Source organism: Phyllopteryx taeniolatus, chromosome 16, assembly GCF_024500385.1.
Source record: "Phyllopteryx taeniolatus isolate TA_2022b chromosome 16, UOR_Ptae_1.2, whole genome shotgun sequence".
Classification (NCBI taxonomy): domain Eukaryota; kingdom Metazoa; phylum Chordata; class Actinopteri; order Syngnathiformes; family Syngnathidae; genus Phyllopteryx; species Phyllopteryx taeniolatus.
In genome coordinates, this window is record NC_084517.1 from 10769748 (window position 1) to 10787359 (window position 17612).

General features: G+C 40.1%; 2 protein-coding genes across 5 annotated transcripts; both read left to right on the plus strand.

Moving 5' to 3' along the window:
• The first annotated feature begins 1750 nt into the window (after positions 1-1750).
• si:ch73-364h19.1 (uncharacterized) lies at positions 1751-11190 on the plus strand. Of its 3 annotated transcripts, XM_061750020.1 has the most exons (6): positions 1800-1878; positions 1971-2051; positions 2810-2919; positions 4911-5003; positions 5926-6096; positions 9919-11190. In XM_061750020.1, exons 2-6 carry the CDS (start codon positions 1976-1978, stop codon positions 10102-10104), a joined length of 636 nt encoding a protein of 211 aa, XP_061606004.1. In that variant the 5' UTR covers positions 1800-1878; positions 1971-1975; the 3' UTR covers positions 10105-11190. The 3 variants fall into 3 exon arrangements, with proteins under 3 accessions (XP_061606005.1, XP_061606003.1, XP_061606004.1); XM_061750019.1 differs by having other exon boundaries at positions 1755-2051; XM_061750021.1 differs by lacking the exon at positions 4911-5003 and having other exon boundaries at positions 1751-2051.
• An 802-nt stretch (positions 11191-11992) lies between these two features.
• On the plus strand, positions 11993-17396 carry si:ch211-120g10.1 (E3 ubiquitin-protein ligase TRIM21). 2 transcript variants are annotated; one of them, XM_061749685.1, is made up of 10 exons: positions 11993-12153; positions 12434-12551; positions 13816-13917; positions 14580-14681; positions 14798-14932; positions 15024-15161; positions 15226-15274; positions 15373-15399; positions 15511-15537; positions 15629-17396. In XM_061749685.1, exons 2-10 carry the CDS (start codon positions 12492-12494, stop codon positions 16186-16188), a joined length of 1200 nt encoding a protein of 399 aa, XP_061605669.1. In that variant the 5' UTR covers positions 11993-12153; positions 12434-12491; the 3' UTR covers positions 16189-17396. The 2 variants fall into 2 exon arrangements, with proteins under 2 accessions (XP_061605669.1, XP_061605670.1); XM_061749686.1 differs by having other exon boundaries at positions 11995-12153; positions 12483-12551.
• Positions 17397-17612: the final 216 nt, after the last annotated feature.

Consider the following 17612-nt stretch of genomic DNA (forward strand, 5'->3'; position numbering starts at 1 on the left):
TCCTGAAATTTCAGGAATATCTCTCACTTGTGAGTAGTGTAAATACAATTTTTTTTTTAAAAGTACAGACTGAAATATATATAGTACAAAAGTAAAAATGTTTTGTTTTTGTTTTAACTTTTACTTTTAATTACATACACCCATTTAATATCTTGGCACATTGGGGGCAAAAAAAAATATCTGTGAAATAAACCCATGGAAGGGGAATATCTCGCATCTCCAAATCTGTTACCGTTGTTAATGCTTTAAGGTTCACATCCATGATCCCTCCATGTTGCTGTTGTTCTTTTTTTCGGCCCTATTAGACCCCAATATCTCAACCGTAGGAGCTCAACCCCAGCTGACTTTACCTGTCTCTAATTACATCTGCGTTATGATGTGTTGAAATCCGCAAAGGTTGTAAAAAGTAAGGAGTCTGTTTTGACAAAGTAAGGAGTGTAACTTAGATCAAATGTATAAGGAGTAATTTGACAGAAAAAATAATACTCAAGAAATAAAGTCACTTGAAAAAAATTACAGTATTGAAGTATTTGCACTTCATTACTTCACCACTGATCCTAAATACTGTATTGTGTTATTTCGGATTTCCCTGAATATATATATATATATATTTAGTATTGAAAAAGATCACATGAAATATCATTTTTTTTCTTTTTCACTTTCATGGATTTGTATCTATTTAGCTTGTGTACACTGACTAACTGTGTCATTCTATTTATCATTCTATCGTTTTCTATTTTTACTTATTTGAAATGATGGAGTTAACCAGCATAAAATGAAACTCAACGACAGATATCCTTAAACTCATAATCCCGGCCCCAGGCTGAGGACGGCAATAGTGCCCGGCCTTTCTCAAGCAGATTAAATAATAATTGATCATATAATCTTCACGGAGCTGCATAATGCTGTGATATGCACAATGCACTGACGTGTGAGATATTCAATTTGGAAAGCATGGACACACATCTACAGTAATCTGTGACGTCCAAATTGTCCTGCCATATTATACTTGTATAAAGCATGTATTCATTGTATTTAATTGGGGTAATTCATAGTCAATGTACTAGGACAACAAACTGGGACCATATTACACTCTTCAATTACTAAACACTCAAATAAATAACAATAAACTAACTGATAAAAGATATTAACTACATACTACTAGTTTCCCTAAATTGCAAAAAATGTGCTTAAAATCATAGAAAATGCTTGTTGCACTGCACCACATTGAGATTTCTGTTCTACACAGTTTTAAACTGCAACTACAACAATAAATCTGTCGTTAAACTGACTTCTATTGACAGTGTAAAATTATATATATATATATATATATATATATATATATATATATATATATATATATATATCTTTGTAAAGGCATAATACTGCAGCATCTTAGATCTTGTTAAATTGCGTGTGAACACAAATCGTTTAAGTGTGAAAGTAGAACCATGATTGCTAATTCTACACGTTGGCTGCTTCTGTGAGTTCAACAAATCATCTCTATACGGGACCCCTGGTTTCCACGGTAACAGGAAACCAGTTCAGGCATTCAGACCTCCTGGATGGGATGCCTCTGTGGAGGAAGCAGGAATGACATTAATCTCACTTTTACATTTGGAACGTCAAACTAATGGCTGTTGGCCCGTGTTGAACATGTAAAACATATGTAGATGTACTTTTTTCTTAGAGTTAAGCAACCAGTAAATTGTCGAAATCTGACCGCCGCCCGATGACGTCAGTGCGCATTCAGCGGCTCATAAACGCGGTGCTGTGTTTACAGACCGCTGGTCACTTGGAGATCCGGCTTGTCGGGTGCATGTGGACTGTCAGCCTGTTGGATTACACCATGTGGAAGAACTACGAAACTTGGGGCCAGTACGGACTCTCACATTTAATAAGATGACAGCTTTGGTGTTAAACCTGATCTTCAGGGACATTTCTGAAAGCAACATTAACTGTTTACACAGAAGAAATGTCCGCAACTGCAAGTCCAACCATTCCCTCATCTCAACTGACATCGGATCAACTCACAGTGGTCGCCGCGTGTTGTGAGTGCATTTGGAAAAGGCTTACGTTGTTTTCAAACAATCTTTGTCTCTTTGTTGCATTGCGATAAAGTTTTATTTCTACTGAGTATTGTTTTTCAATGTAGCAAGAGAAGACGTAGCAGCTTTTTTCCCTTTGTGAATTAGCAATGACGGTTTAAGATTTTTATTACATAAATCAGGGGTGTCAAACTCATTGGTTTTCCCTCATGTAAATTTATCAGCACCTCATCATATTTGTTTACATTTTTAAAATTCATTGAATTTGAAATCAGAAATAATGTAAAATTGGAAGGGATTTGGTGAAAGTTTGCTTGGTTAAAAATAAATGCCTGGTGAAATAAATGTTTGTAGAACCAGCTGAAATGCTTGTAAATCCGGTAAAAGTGATGGGGGAATTTTTTTTTAATTTTCTGCCAACACTTACATGAAACGTGAAGTGTAAACACTTTATTTGCTTTATGGGCTACATAAAATGATTTGGTGTTTGAGACCTCTACACAATTATATATTAGCTTTCATTATAAAGATGTCATTATTCTTGGCTGGGAGGTACATCGCAGGAAGTGCAACCCTCAAGTGTTGTATAGAAACAGGCTTTCAATCAATTCTAATTGAGTCAATGTTATTTTAAGTATTGTCGTAGCATTTTGTTTGTCCATTACAATTGGTCTTTCACAAGTTGGTCCATGGGAGTAAAGCAGCAATTGAGAGGCCTGATTATCTGAGATTAACCCTTTCTTTTTCTCCTGCTCACACAGTTTCCTCCCTGGTGTTCTTTGTTGTTATTGTGGTTCTCCTGTCCATCATTTACCGCAAGGACCCTCAGTGCTGCAGATTGCGCTCCTATCAGGGGCCACATGCAGATATGGTAAGCCCTTGGAACAACAAGTAAAAGGAAAATAAATACCTTTTGTGCTGAGTTGTCTTGTAAAGTGACCTGCATGTTCTGTTTTGAGATGGGGCTGAGAAAAGCCAGGTCCAGACACACCATGTGATCCTAATGTGTCGCAATGATCAAGTGTCACATTCAATTTGCAGAGCAGTGTGAAAAAGTCCTATATTAAAGCGGATATGATCCTTGTCTGATAATGGATTTGCCACATCCAATTGTATGGACAATAATTAATGTGGCAGTCACACAATGCTATTTTTACATCGATGTAACTCAAAAAAGTAAACTGGGTTCAAAAGTTTACAGAGCAGTGTCATGTTTTTTTTTTAAAAGAATATAAGGACCATAATCTCAGCCACATATGGACTATCTACTAAAGATAATAAATTTGTAAAGCTGCAGGTGATAGTGCTGGTGAAATGTAAACATACCAAAGATGTAACCTTTTCATTCTTTCTGCTTCCGCTTCCTGACTTCTTTCTCACCTCTGTAAACCCCAGAGGGTGAAGTGTGACTGCTATCTTCTTATTGCAGGGACATGACTCATAGTTCCCTCAAGCACAACTGACAGGAAACTCTGTTCAGTTACAGTTTTAACGGAGCACTTCTGTTAACTGCACCAAAGAACTAACAGAGCGTTTCACCAGAACAACCAGGTCAAGTTGTACTGAAGCTTCAGCCACATGTGGTTGATAAGAGAACACTGGCTGGTCAAGAGTCAATCCTGTGCACCAAACACTTGACCTACTGGAGAATAACTTTCCAGCAGTAATTTGATTTTCACTGAAGATAAATGATGCTCTTAATGAATTTAATTTGGGGTTTTGCTGTCATTGAAGGATAGATATTCCACAAGGGAGCCAAACACAAACACACTTGTTCATTGTCTTGGTGTGGGGCATGTCCATGTCTTCAACTTCATCGTCACATACCTTTCCCTGCTTCACTTTGCACCATGAATAGTGGACAGACCCTTCTGTGGGTGTTGGGGACACAAGGAGACAATGGGTCTCCTTTTTAGTTTGCGCTGGTGAAAAAGGCACACTGCCTTCGGGATCCTCCCCCGACTTCAGTGCCGATTTTACACGGTTGTGCTTTTTCACACAAGCTGAGTCAATGGGCGAGACAAAAGAACAACGCTCCTTTTTTCTCTTTCCTTTTTTGCTTCTTAAAACTATGAGCCGGTGAGGGAAAATGACCTCTGACATCACGTTTTTAGTGTCATCTCTGTCTCCCTGAAATGTTGTGACGGTTATGGCAAAGGTCATTTGCGTGCGTCGCTTAAAGTATAAGTGATGTCATTGTGCATTGTGGCCTGGGAAAAGTTTCATAATTTAATGCAACTGGAATTATCATGTGAAAAAAAAAAACTCCACTTATGTTAAAAATCTTAGCATTTCATATCTTCCTGCTAAATTTATTCAGGCAACAAACTGACTTTGTTGTAACGCCGCCCTAAATGACATACAAGGTCATAATGTGTAGTGGAGTGTGCTCGTTAAGCGGTACCTACTGCGGTTAAAAGGGGAATGAAGAGATGCTGAAAAGGCCTCACTGTGTGGTTTGTTGCCTAGGGACTCTGATGACACAGTAGGATGCCACATTGTTCCCCATACAAAGGAGACTCATTTAGACCCAAGACAATTACCTTGCTTTCCGCACAGGCTTTTTTTCTTCTCCAAGATGGCAACACCTCATACAGTGAGACGTTGACAGGTTGTGTTGTAAAAGGGGGTGGGAATGGGAGGAGGCACGGAAAGTAGAGGGTGGTCGTCTCATTGATTAGATAATTTATGGTATTGCTAAACCAGCTAGTTTCCACACTGATTAAACAAGGCATGAAAATTGGGCCAAAAGTATCAAAAGTCTGACAAATTGAGGCATTTGTGTGTGAATGCTTAGTAAATTTATTGGCAGATAGATGCTTCTCCTGTTTTAGACGCACTTTATAGCTCCTTGTTTTACAGGATGCTCCTCCTCAGTACTACAGCAGCAGACAGACACTGGTGGGATCACCTTGTTTAGAGCAGACACACATCCCAGATGCCAACAATACTGACGTGAGTGAGCCAAGGCGTGTATTTGCCCAGTGTGAGCACATAAGAATTTAGTTGGGAATTGTACAACATTCGGCACACATGCACAGTATTTTGAGATCTAATCTAAGGGCTGCGTCAAATATTGTTTAAATAGAAAATATGCTTAATTTGGATGACGCGATTGTGGCAACAGATTGGTTTTTAAATTTTGGTTGTAAATTGTTGTAGTGGTTGAACTACACTGCATCATAATTTGATGGTTTTTTTTATATATATTTTGTTGCAACATGAGCAAACTGCTGTCATTATTATGAATTGCAATTCCAAAGTATACACATACTCTGGGAGTCAGTCTAAAATGAGCAACATAAAAGGCAAAATTTTTTATACATCTCTCGTAGTGGGGATTATTATACAATGTGCAACCTAATGAAGAAGCCACTGAAATGTGTATTATGTTCATACTGGATTATATTGCACCGTTGCACACACTGCCGTAGCGACGCAATTAAATAAGTGAACCTTGCCAGAACACAATCGACAAACATGGTGGCCATCCTGTGAAGCGACTCATTGCTCTGGCATGTTATTTTCCAATAATTTGTTAACTCAAGAAAAAAATAAATATGGCCGTTTCTACTAATTACATTGCATTACTTTTTGTATGAACGCCTCCTAAATTCTCTCGAGGCATGTTCTATTAAAGCAAACAAAAAAAGGATCTTTCCCCATTGTATGCACTTATAACAATAAAATAATCATATCATTGGATAGACTGATTATTCTTCTTCTTTATAATAAATATTACATTAAGCACACACACATAATAGTAGTTTGTGGTTTACTTAAAAATGGCTATAAACCATTGACACAGCATGTATCACGTGTTCCTGTTCTCTAATAACGACCCTGCTCTGTTATGGCCTATATGTGATATGTACAGGGGAGTCAGCTGTTCTATGTCGGCCTGCCTTCCAGCTACAGTCTGCCCTCTCTGGAGCGCCCCCTGCCCAGGCTGCCCTCCTATGAGAGTGTCCGAAAAAAGGATCGCCAGAGGCAGATCCACATGATGATTGCAGACCGCTTTGGCCTCAATGGGCCCATTGAGACGGAGGTAGGATACATTAAAGTTGATACACCCACGCATGGTATATGAGGGAATCAAGATGGAATTGCTCCACCATCACACTAAATCATAAAGCTTATGGAAACTCTAATATGGCGGGCCCTCAGCTTTGACTTTCAAAGGGCTGATAATAATGTAATTGCACTATCATAAAAGTATTGTCTACACTACAATGAGAGCTTGTTTGAAGATAGGTTGCATTCAGGGCCAAGTACACAGAACATGCTATAAACTCATCCAACTTTCACTGCTGGCGGCCGCATTTTAAGGTTTTATGGTGTTGATCTTTCGCTGCGCTTTTGACTCGCTTGAGCGAATAAGGTAATGAGAAAAAGGCACATCCAACATAATTAAAGCCAGCACCGTGAGCACAACCTGTGTCCGAGAAAGCTGTTTTGTACTCGTGTCATTTTTTTGCTACTTTGACCTTTTCTCCTTTTCCTTAATTAAACAAACCCCAGTATGACTGCCTATTCTCTCAATATGATTTACCAGGAAGCACATGCACACATCCCAGTCATCCTGTCATTAGTCATTGAAAAAGCCCCCCCTTTTTTTAGACTTGGTTAGACTTTCAATTGACGTTTCCTTAATTTCCCCTGTCTGCCCTGTGGCCCGAGGCATGATAGCAGTAAACTTTACAGCCTTGCATGTGTTTGATGGGTGTATTGGACAGAGGGCAGGGTTGTAGGGTCGCTCCAGTCGCATGTGGCTCTCTGAGCAATTAAAAGATAAGGGGGACTCAGAGTGACAATCTCCTAGATGTGATCAGAGAGATAAAAAACCATGTTCCGGGTGGTTATTTTGAAAGAGACTAACTCAGAATCAGAATCATCTTTATTTGCCAAGTATGTCCAAAAACACACAAGGAATTTGTCTCCGTTAATTGGAGCTGCTCTAGTACGACAACAAACAGTCAATTGACAGAGAACGCTTTTGAGACATAAAGACATTGACAAAAAAAAAAAAAAACAACTGTCACTGAGCAATAAAGGTTTGCTAGTTATCTGGTAATGCTGGTATATATATATATATATATATATATATATATATATATATATATATATATATATATATATATATATATATATTTTATATATATATATATATATTTTTTATATATATATATATTTTTTTACAATTGTGCAAAAAGATGCAGATTCCTCTAGCACTTAGAGCAGTTCGAATGACTAATATTGCAATAGTCCGGTGCAATGACCATTGTGCAAAGGGCGCCGAGACTTCAAGCGAGAAGTACGATAATCTGGGACAATGTTGATTGTGCAAATGTTGCAGATAATCCCCAATCAGTGTGCAAATGGAGCAGATGCTACTCTGGCATGAGTGGCCAGTATTGGTCAACAACAGATATACAAATAGTGCAGCGTGGTGAGACTACTACAGTGAGCGCACGAATAATATATAATTGGCCCGACAGAAATGTGACAATAAACTCAAGACAAAAAATTCCCAGCATGTTGGAATCGAATTGTAGGTTAGGTGTTTAAGAAGTTGATTGTAAGGGTGAAGAAGCTGTTGGAATGTCTGCTAGTTCTAGTTTGCATTGATCGGTAGCGCCTACCTGACATCACTGCATGTCATAATTCTAAGATTGACGAGCTGAACCCAACTGAGCATAACTAGCAAACTGTATGTCATAGTTGTCAAATTTACGGCCCGGGGGTGAAATCCGGCCTGCCACATTATTTTATATGGCCCGCAAAAGCAAATAATGTGCATCAACTTCCATGATTCTTGCTAAAATGTGCTAAATACTAAAATAACAAATCATCATATGTAAAATGAAAATAATGACGTTAATATACCGCAAGTGTTTATTCAGTTACCAAACCCCTTTTTTTAATACTACCTTGATGAGAGTGGGAGGGTTTAACAGTAACACTTGTTTAATGTTAAAGGGCGCTGGAATCCAATGCTCTACTTCGGCAATATCTTTTGTTTTTCATGAGGACTGACTGCGCATGTCAAACATTTAACGAGAGTCAATGGTAAAACGTCGAGGCGCCCTAAACCAGAGATAAACGAATAAATTTGACTCCTCGTTAACTGTATACTGTATCCTAGTCCTATTCTAAAAATAGATATACCGTATTTTCATGACCATAAGGCGCAGTCTCAGTTACGGGGTCTATTTCTGTATTTAACACATACATAAGGCACACCGTATGATTGGGCGCAGGCATGGTAAAACATACGCTGGCTTAGCATGCACGCTAAAACAATGTTTTTAAAAAGGCAGCGGGAGCAAAACTGAGTTCGGTTGTACTTTATTGAAGTATTTAACAATGTACTCACGTTATTTTTTGATCAATCCTCATCCACAAATCCATTAAAGTCCTCATCGTCTGTATCCGAAATGAACAGCTGGGCAAGTTCTCCACCAAACACGCCAGGTTCCCTCTCGTCATTGTTGGAGCCAGTCTCGTTGCCGTGCGGCTCCTCAGTAATGATGCCGGTTTTTACGAAAGCTCGAACAACAGTGCAAGCAGACACGTTAGCCCAAGCATCCACAATCCATTCACAAATTGTGGCGTAACTCGCCCGGCGCTGCCTCCTCGTCTTAATAAAGCTGTGTTCTCCATCTGTCATCCATGGCTCCCACGCTGCTAGCAACTTCACTTTGAACGCCCTGTTTACACCGATGTCCAGCGGTTGGAGTTCCTTCGCCAATGATGGCAAGCTCCGAGTTATTGCACTCAGTCAAATGGTGACTGTGGAGACGCTTCTCCCGGCTGTTCTTTGCTCATTAATCCATTGCTCGAGTTGGAAGACCAACTCGGGCAACCTCGCCTTGTTTCCGCGGATACTGAGCTTCGTCTTCTTGACTTGGCGAAGTTCATCTTCCTGCTTCCTCCACTTGCGAACCATGGATTCGTTGATCTTGAATTCTCTCGCGGCTGCTCGATTCCCACGTTCCTCCGCGTAACTGATAGCTTGCAGTTTAAACTGTGCTTCGTAAGCGCGTCTCTTCGTAGGTGCCATTTTCGGGGGTCCTTAACCAAACCGATGTTTTTTGCAGCATGCACACCCCGCATGCATATACCTACTGGGGGCGTGCCTTTAGCATCCTCTATCACGCGCACCCTTCCCCCTTTAACGGCCGCATGCGGTCCTCAGTCACGTCCGCCTTTCCTCTATATAAGCAGCATGTCGGCACACAACAACATTTACAGATTTTGGAACTCGGTGCACACATAAGGCGCGCCACATTATAAGACGCCCCGTCCATTTTGGAGAAAATGTAAGACTTTTAAGTGCACCTTATGGTCGTGAAAATATGGTACATATAATGTTTAATATTTTCATGATAATATTTTCTTTTCATTATTTTACTTTTGTCCTTTTCAAGGTGACTCAGCAGTGGTGGGGCGAAATCCTAGTGTCCACTATTGGCCAGCTGCCACAGAATACTATTATGAGGCAATGAAACGCGTATATGGGCTCGCAGTCATAACGGCCCTTTGAGGGAAACCATACCAACAATGTGGCCCACAACAAAAATTAATTTGACACCCCTGCTATATGTATATCAGAATCAGAATCATGCTGCTGAAAACAAGGCCAATATAGCCATGCAGTCAATAAATGCATCCCTTTAATGCAGGGTTGCCATAAGGGAGAAAGTGATGAGGATTCTACAGGCCCATGACTGACAGGGGCCCGAGGAAATAATGTTTTCAATTTACAGCAATGACTTTGCCTCAGTTTGAAACCATAAAACTTTACAAGGTATACTGCGAAAACTGTTAATCTGTGTTATTTTATTTTATTTTTCAACATTCTTCACAGCCACCACCATCATATGAAGAGAGCATCCGTCAGTCTGTGGAGCTGCCGTACAACATCCTCTCATCTAGTTTGGATGCTTCTCCCACATTGGGTAACGACACCAACTCTGCACCTGATTTTCAAACGGAGCTACCTCATCCGGACAACTCTGAGAGCAGCCACAATGTTCATCCTGCATTTTGCTGACTGAGTTCTGAAGACGTTTGATGAATGTGGCAAACTTGACAACAAGTGGAATTTAAGACCATAACATTGGAACATTGTTGATTGAAATACCTCAAGACTGACTTCTGGTCATCAGGAGCTGGGCAACCAAAGAAGAGCTGCACAGATTTGTGCAACACACAATGGAAAAAAACAATGATGCTGGTACAACTTGAATAGGACGGTGAAATTAAAACTGCATGAAAAATGTGGACTGAAGGACTGAGAAAAAACAAAAAGTTTTTTTTTACTTGTCATAAAAATATTGTGTCAGTGGAAGTTAGTTTTGGCTTTGCTGTTTGTGCAGGGCAGAAAACACTTTCTGATTTTCAAATTTATGAGAATTTTTGAGTGAGGTCAACCTACAACTGCTCATAAAATAAATAGGACACACACATCCCAGATTTCAAAGAATTAAGTATTCCAGTAAATTTTTTTTTATTGTTTACATGATGTAATTCATTAAAAACAAAACGACCAATGGAACCCAAAATTATGAATGGACTGAGGGCTGTCAGCTCCTGGACGGTTACGTCATGTAATTTGGTAAATGCAACGAACGCTATGTGATATCACAGATGTATTGGACTGGATTCAGGTCATCATTGACCCACTGACATACCGGTCACGCTGGAGGACATTACAGGCAGCAGGTTCTCCACAGCGTATCCAGACTCTCGCATGTCTGTCACAAGTGCTGAGTGTGGCTTGTCGGCCAACACGCAGAAAAGCCACACGAGCACAGGAAGACCTGAACCAAGGTTTCAATCCAGAACCTCTTGACTATGAGTCAGATGGGCTAACAACTGTCACCTTGCTGCTTTACCAACATTTTGTCCTATAAATTCAGGGCAGGACGGTTTTATTCATCCACAATATTACACAGAAATAAATACCACATTTCCAAAAGCTTTGTTCATATGAAATGAAAAAAAAGATTGTAGGAATGCATTGTTCCTATTCAGACATTACCTCACAAAAAAACTTTTTCTTGCCTGCTTGTATTTATTGATGAAAATGATGACTAGTTATTCAACTGCACCACCAACTGTAATTGATATATATATATATATATATATATATATATATATATATATATATATATATATATATATATATATATATATATATATATATATACAGTATGTCCTATGCTCTGTTGCACATCCTCAACAAGTGTATACCTTCGAATAAAAATATAACATTAAAGCTGGTCTTATTTGGACAACTTCAATAATAGATGGGTCATTTCAGAATTGGAAGACATTTTCTGTCTTCCCTGTGAAATTAATAATCCATAAACAAAATACAGAAACTGCTCTTACTTCGTAAATGATAGTTGTCCTGTCCATGCAGGAACAAGGAATTTGATTGGAGCTAAATCAGTGCAAGACCAATCCAGTACCCACCCACTGAGTTTGATGGGTGAGGATGACAGATATACTGTACTATTATTTCATGAAATAATCATGAATCATGATGCATAGACAGGAGAACAAGACTGGCAAAATTAAATCTATAAATAGTGATACAATTAAATATTGAAATAAATAAATACATATGTAAATAATGAAACATTTAAATAATTAAATATTAAAATTCATAAATACTGGAATAAATATATAATATTGAAATACATACATATTGAAATACTTAAATAAATATTGAAATAAATAAATACATATCTAAATAATTAAATAAGTACTTAAATAACGTAATACTTCATGACACATGTATTTATTTATTTATTTATTGGCACTCTTGGTTCTCCATAGATACAGGACTATACTTCATAGCAGGCAGTGGTGACCTCATCATTACCTTACAAACATGGCTGGCTACTGTGCCCGCAGTCGTGTTGGCAATCAACGGGAAAAGCCGAAGATATCCGAAGAGCCGAGTGTCAGCCTTATACATAATCAAGGTCAGACACTGCAGCACACAGTCGACGGACTTTAAATCGAGCAACTCCTCATCTTTAGGAGAGAACAGGACGAACCAAGTTGCTTCCTCTGGCGTCCGAGAAGGAAGGTAGGTTGTGTGTGCTTTATTACCCTATTCGCACTGAAAACGTCATTTCAAATGTAGCGTGCAAAATGTGGAAGAACGGCGCATTTGACTGCATATTTGGTGCAGTCACCGATTTAGGTGCATAGACGTCGCAATCTTGGTTGCTCGAGCACTGAGGGGAAAGCTGCATGGTCATTGCTTTCAATATACATACGTGTTTTGAATCTGAACATTTCTGAATTCGAATTTGTCGAATTCTGAAAGTATATGAAAATATTTGGTTTTGTATTTTTTTCCCCAGCGTCGTCTTATTTAGAATCTTGCATTTGTGACCTTCACTGTCATCACAGGCAGCCAAGATGTTGCAGTGTTTCCACTTTATGGTGGAGCCCATCAAAAGCATGACTTTCAAAATAAAGGTAACTAATTTCTTCATCAAATTTAACGTGTAAACTGAATTTGCTTTTGATGCATGAGTCAGTTGAGGTGACAATTATTCTTAAATCCTTTATTGTGCATTAAACCCTAACTGGTAACTTAAGTGGGTGTAAAAAAAATTACTTCCAAACCTCGCTATGAATGAAACTACAATGTACATAAGGCATTTAAGAAAATATTATTACGACGATCATGATGGCGATTCAAAACCAAGTAGTGTGTAATGCATTTGAACAAGTGGCATATTTTAAATTAAGATTTAAGTTTATGCGGCACAGTGGGCGACTGGTTAGAGCGTCTGCCTCACAGGTCTGAGGACCTGGGCTTAATCCCCGGCCCCGCCTGTGTGGAGTTTGCATGTTCTCCCCATGCCTGTGTGGGTTTTCTCTGGGCACTCCGGTTTCCTCCCACATCCCAAAAACATGCATGGTAGGTTAATTGACAACTCTAAATTGCCCATAGGTGTGAATATGAGTGCGAATGGTTGTTTGTTTGTATGTGCCCTGCGATTGGCTGGCAACCAGTTCAGGGTGTACCCCGCCTCCTGCCCGATGATAGCTGGGATGGGCTCCAGCACACCCGCGACCCTAGTGAGAAGAAGCGGTTCAGAAAATGGATGGATGGATTTAAGTTTAATGCACTGCTTACAATTCACTCTTTTAGAGAGAGAGCGAGAGAGAGAGAGAGAGAGAGAGAGAGAGAGAGAGAGAGAGAGAGAGAGAGGGAGAGAGAGAGAGAGAGAGAGAAAAAAGTGAAAGAGAGAGCGCAATGAGGTGAGGTGAAGTGAAAATTGGCTCAAAATCGGGAGGGGATAGGTTTTGTTCTCTGCTGACAGGTGACAATCAGTATACCTGATGCCTCCTTTCCAGTTTGACTTGATTGCTTTCCCAAACCAGCAATTGTAACGCAGCAATTACAACACAGTCACCAAGGACAGTTCTTATTGGCACCTTAATGCTGCTTAACTTGTTTTAAAGTGGATAAAACACAAGCACAGTAACCCTCAAAATACATTGTTGTCATTGCGGGGGGAGGGGGGGGGGGTGGACAAATGCCACATAAGTCTTCCCAAAAGCTTCCACCAGTTTGCACGATGGGATCTTTAGAAAGGGAGCACAATATGCAAAATTAATAGCAAGGAAGCATACAGCACACTTAAGTGATCAGTTTGCTGAGATCACTTTTCGATGTCAACCTTTCAACACAAAATGTGTTACAGAAACCTAACCTTGATTTTCTTTTCAGGCATCGAACGTGAAACCCAAGAAAAAGAAGACGACTGACTACTTGGATGAAGAGCAGCTATTTGTTGTGGAACTGGCTCGAGACCTCGGTCGAGTGTGCCAGGTGCTATCGACAATGTATACACCAGACACTTAAACTATAAAGAAACCTGTGAGAGTCTGTTGGGAGATGTGAAAACCACAAATCAACATGCAATTTCCAGGCTCCAGTGATTATGTCAATGTATCCTCTCTACTTACATACAATCAGTATTTCCTAATTACGACGATTTACAAAAAGAGGGTGGTTATTGCCTCTGTGATCAATCCTACTTTGTCTCTTTGCCTAGCAAATCTCCTCATATAGTGACCATGTATGTTTGTTTATTCAAGTACAGAGAGTACCAAGCAGCTTTTTGGGCGAAGGCATTTACCAGGTCATAGTCTCTTAAAACCTCTGCCAACTTCAGCTTTACCAATGCCATGTCGGCTCTGTAGATGGTGTGTGTTGTTGTAAAGATGTTTAACATGACACAGTGTGGTATCACTTATGATAAAGGTAATTACAGCTGGGGATCATCTGTTTGCAGAGCGGTATATTTTCAAAGACATGTCTTGACAAAATGATATTAGGATTAATGGCTACAAATTTGTTCATGAAATCAGGCATTAAATGACATTGAGAAAACATTAGTGGCAAACAGACCCTGAAACTTATCAGCAAGTGTGAGTTTTTGCCTTCACCAAAGCTGCCACCAACTTGGTCCTCTGTTGTGATCACTGAAGAATTCATCAGTCCTGGAGCACATCTGGAACCAGGATGAGATCTGGCCAACCTCTCTCTGCTGGGTCTTCATTCTTGAATGGGCTTCCATGTTAGATAGAAAGGTACTTATCTGGGTAAATTTGTCCTTCTACAGCAATATGGAGTGGTGGATTAATTCAGAGCAATGCACAACTTTAACTCACTGACAATAACATTTCAGGTGACTTTTTGTCCGCAGATGAGGCCCATGCAGACTGATGGCTGGCCAGAAAATGATGGTGACAAAAAGTGTGAGCTGACTGATGAGCATGACGTGCATAAGGCCAAGTTAGGCCTCCTCGAATGGATGAAAGACCTGCGAGCTCAGCCTGAGGCAAGGAGCTTGACTGACTTTGTCCCGCCAAAGATTTCCATAGCTAGATAATTTTGACCCCCATAAATAATTATTATTGGTTGTTATGTAGCAAAGCGTTTGGCCTGGGGAAACAGTGGCAAACATACTGGATGACTTGAGGTCAGCTTGGCGTTGGGGCCGTGTGCCAAACCTTCTGAGTGCCATGGAGCTGGTTTTATGGACTGTGATGCTGCAGAGATCAGATAAGGTCTGTACATCTTTGAATTGATAAGTATCATAGCAAATATTTAGCTTTCATTTTGTTCCTGCAGGATACCATATCACAGCAGTGGTTGATGTGGAAGCAGAAAGCAAAGATTGGTAATAAATAAATAAATAAATGTTATAGAAGTTGTTTTGTTGTGATAATTATTTTATTATTATTTTCCCATCTTTTCATTTGATGTATTTGTTTTCAGGTGCTATAGCTTATATTCCTCAGCCAGGTCAGTGGTCTTCTGTTGATTGTCATAACACCCCCTCAACTGTACGTTTACCTCATTGTATTTAAACATCAGTTCATGTGGAGAAAATGTTTTTGTTTTGTTTTTTGGCAGTATGGGACTGGATCACAAATGCTGCAGGTACAGTGTTAATTCTATCAGCATTTATAATTGTATAAATTGTACCCAGCCTCTCTTTCTGTTAATTCAAGAATTCTCTGTTTTGTGCCAGTGGAAGTTACTCTGAACAAAGATACGGCCAATCCTGATCTTCTCATCTCCTGTGATGATAAGAGGATGCGTTGTGGCTTTGAGAGGAAAGATATTCCCAACTACCATCACCGGTTTGATGGTTGGTGGTGTGCTGTTGGAACGTTGGGCTTGGACTCTGGCCGCTACTACTGGGAGGCGGAGGTGGGTGAGCGAGACTGGCGACTGGGCGTGGTCAAAGAGTCTGCTCTTAGGAAAGGTTTCAAGTCCCTCAACACAGACACAGGTTACTTGACCCTGCGTCTGGAAAGGGGCACTGAGCTTAAAGCACTCACGGTGCCCTTCACTGCCCTGCCGCCAGGCCTCATCGCTCGAAAAGTGGGTGTCTACCTCGACTACGATGGCGGCCAGCTGTCCTTCTATGATGTGGACAGACGTATCCACATATACACATACAATGAGAGGTTCCATGAGAAGCTCTTCCCACTGTTTGGTACAGTGGAGATCACTAATGATCTGGTGATCAGGACCCCTGAAGCCAATACCCAATGTCTCTGCGCCACATCCTGCCTGTGGGGATGATTTCATACCTTGCCAACTCTTCCTTCAACATCTCCAGTATATATCATATTAAGGAATTTAAAAAGTTACAAGGTTATGCGAATTACTAATTACTGGGAGGAATCAAAGATCCTGCTGTCAGAGACCATTGCTGTGCTTTCAAATACCGTATTTTCACGACCATAAGGCGCACCGTATTAAAAGGTGCAGTCTCAGTTACGGGGTCTATTTCTGTATTTAACACATACATAAGGTGCACCGTATTATTGGGTGCAGGCATGGTAAAACATACAGTAGCATGCATGCACGCTAAAACATACGCTAGCATGCATGCTAGCGTATGTTTTTAAAAAGGCAGCGTGAGCAAAACTGAGTTCGATTGTACTTTATTGAAGTATTTAACAATGTACTCACGTTATTTTTTGATCAATCCTCATCCACAAATCCATAAAAGTCCTCATCTTCTGTATCTGAAAACAACAGCTGGGCAAGTTCTCCATCAAACACGCCAGGTTCCCTCTCATCATTGTCGGAGTCAGTCTCGTTGTCGGGGGGCTGTTCAGCAATGATGCCGGCATTTTCTTGCTTCCTCCACTTGCGAACCATGGATTCCTTGATCTTGAATTCTCTCGCGGCTGCTCGATTCCCATGTTCCTCCGCGTAACTGATATAGCTTGCAGTTTAAACTGTGCTTCGTAACCGTGTCTCTTCGTAGATGCCATTTTCGGGGGTTCTTAACCAAACCGATGTTGTTTTGCGAAATGCACACCCCGGCGCTATATACCTACTGGGGGCGTGGCTTTACCGTCCTCTTTCACGCGCACCCTTCCCCCTTTAACGTCCGCATGCTGTCCTTAGTCACGTCCGCCTTTCCTCTATATAAGCAGCTTGTCGGCAGGAAATGCTCCCAGTCAGTCAAGCGGAGCGCTCATCAAAGTCACACAACGACATTTACAGATTTTGGAACTCGGTGCACACATAAGGCGTGCCACATTATAAGGCGCCCCGTCCATTTTGAAGAAAATTTAAAACTTTCAAGTGTGCCTTATGGTCGTGAAAATACGGTAGCTTCAAGGTGTGATCACTCTATGCTGCTGTTACTTTCCTCTTTCCCACAATCAAATTACAAACTGTGCTCACATGTGTGGTGTTTGGGAAGAAAACTGTAGAATCTACATCATCATGTACTGTAATGTTAATCGTACACCAAATAAAAAATGTTGGTGGTACTTGCTGTGTCTTGTTTAATTAAACAGATGTCACATTTACTGTTTTGTAATTATAAGGATCACAATCCTTCGTAGTGGAATACCCAATAAGTAGTAAAAATTAAATGTAGATAAAATATATACAGCCCCAATTCCAATGAAGTTGGGACGTGTTAAACATAAATAAAAACAGAATACAATGATTTGCATATCATCTTCAACCTATATTTAATTGAA

Bases quoted from the DNA above. Each gene is read 5' to 3' on its own strand.
- si:ch211-120g10.1 (XM_061749685.1), top strand. From the start codon at position 12,492: ATGTTGCAGTGTTTCCACTTTATGGTGGAGCCCATCAAAAGCATGACT. The intron at 12,552-13,815 runs GTAACTAATTTC...TTTTCTTTTCAG, and splicing joins GCATGACTTTCAAAATAAAG to GCATCGAACGTGAAACCCAA. The intron at 15,538-15,628 runs GTACAGTGTTAA...GTTTTGTGCCAG, and splicing joins CTGGATCACAAATGCTGCAG to TGGAAGTTACTCTGAACAAA.
- si:ch73-364h19.1 (XM_061750019.1), top strand. From the start codon at position 1,976: ATGTCCGCAACTGCAAGTCCAACCATTCCCTCATCTCAACTGACATCG. The intron at 2,920-4,910 runs GTAAGCCCTTGG...CTTGTTTTACAG, and splicing joins AGGGGCCACATGCAGATATG to GATGCTCCTCCTCAGTACTA. The intron at 6,097-9,918 runs GTAGGATACATT...CATTCTTCACAG, and splicing joins ATGGGCCCATTGAGACGGAG to CCACCACCATCATATGAAGA.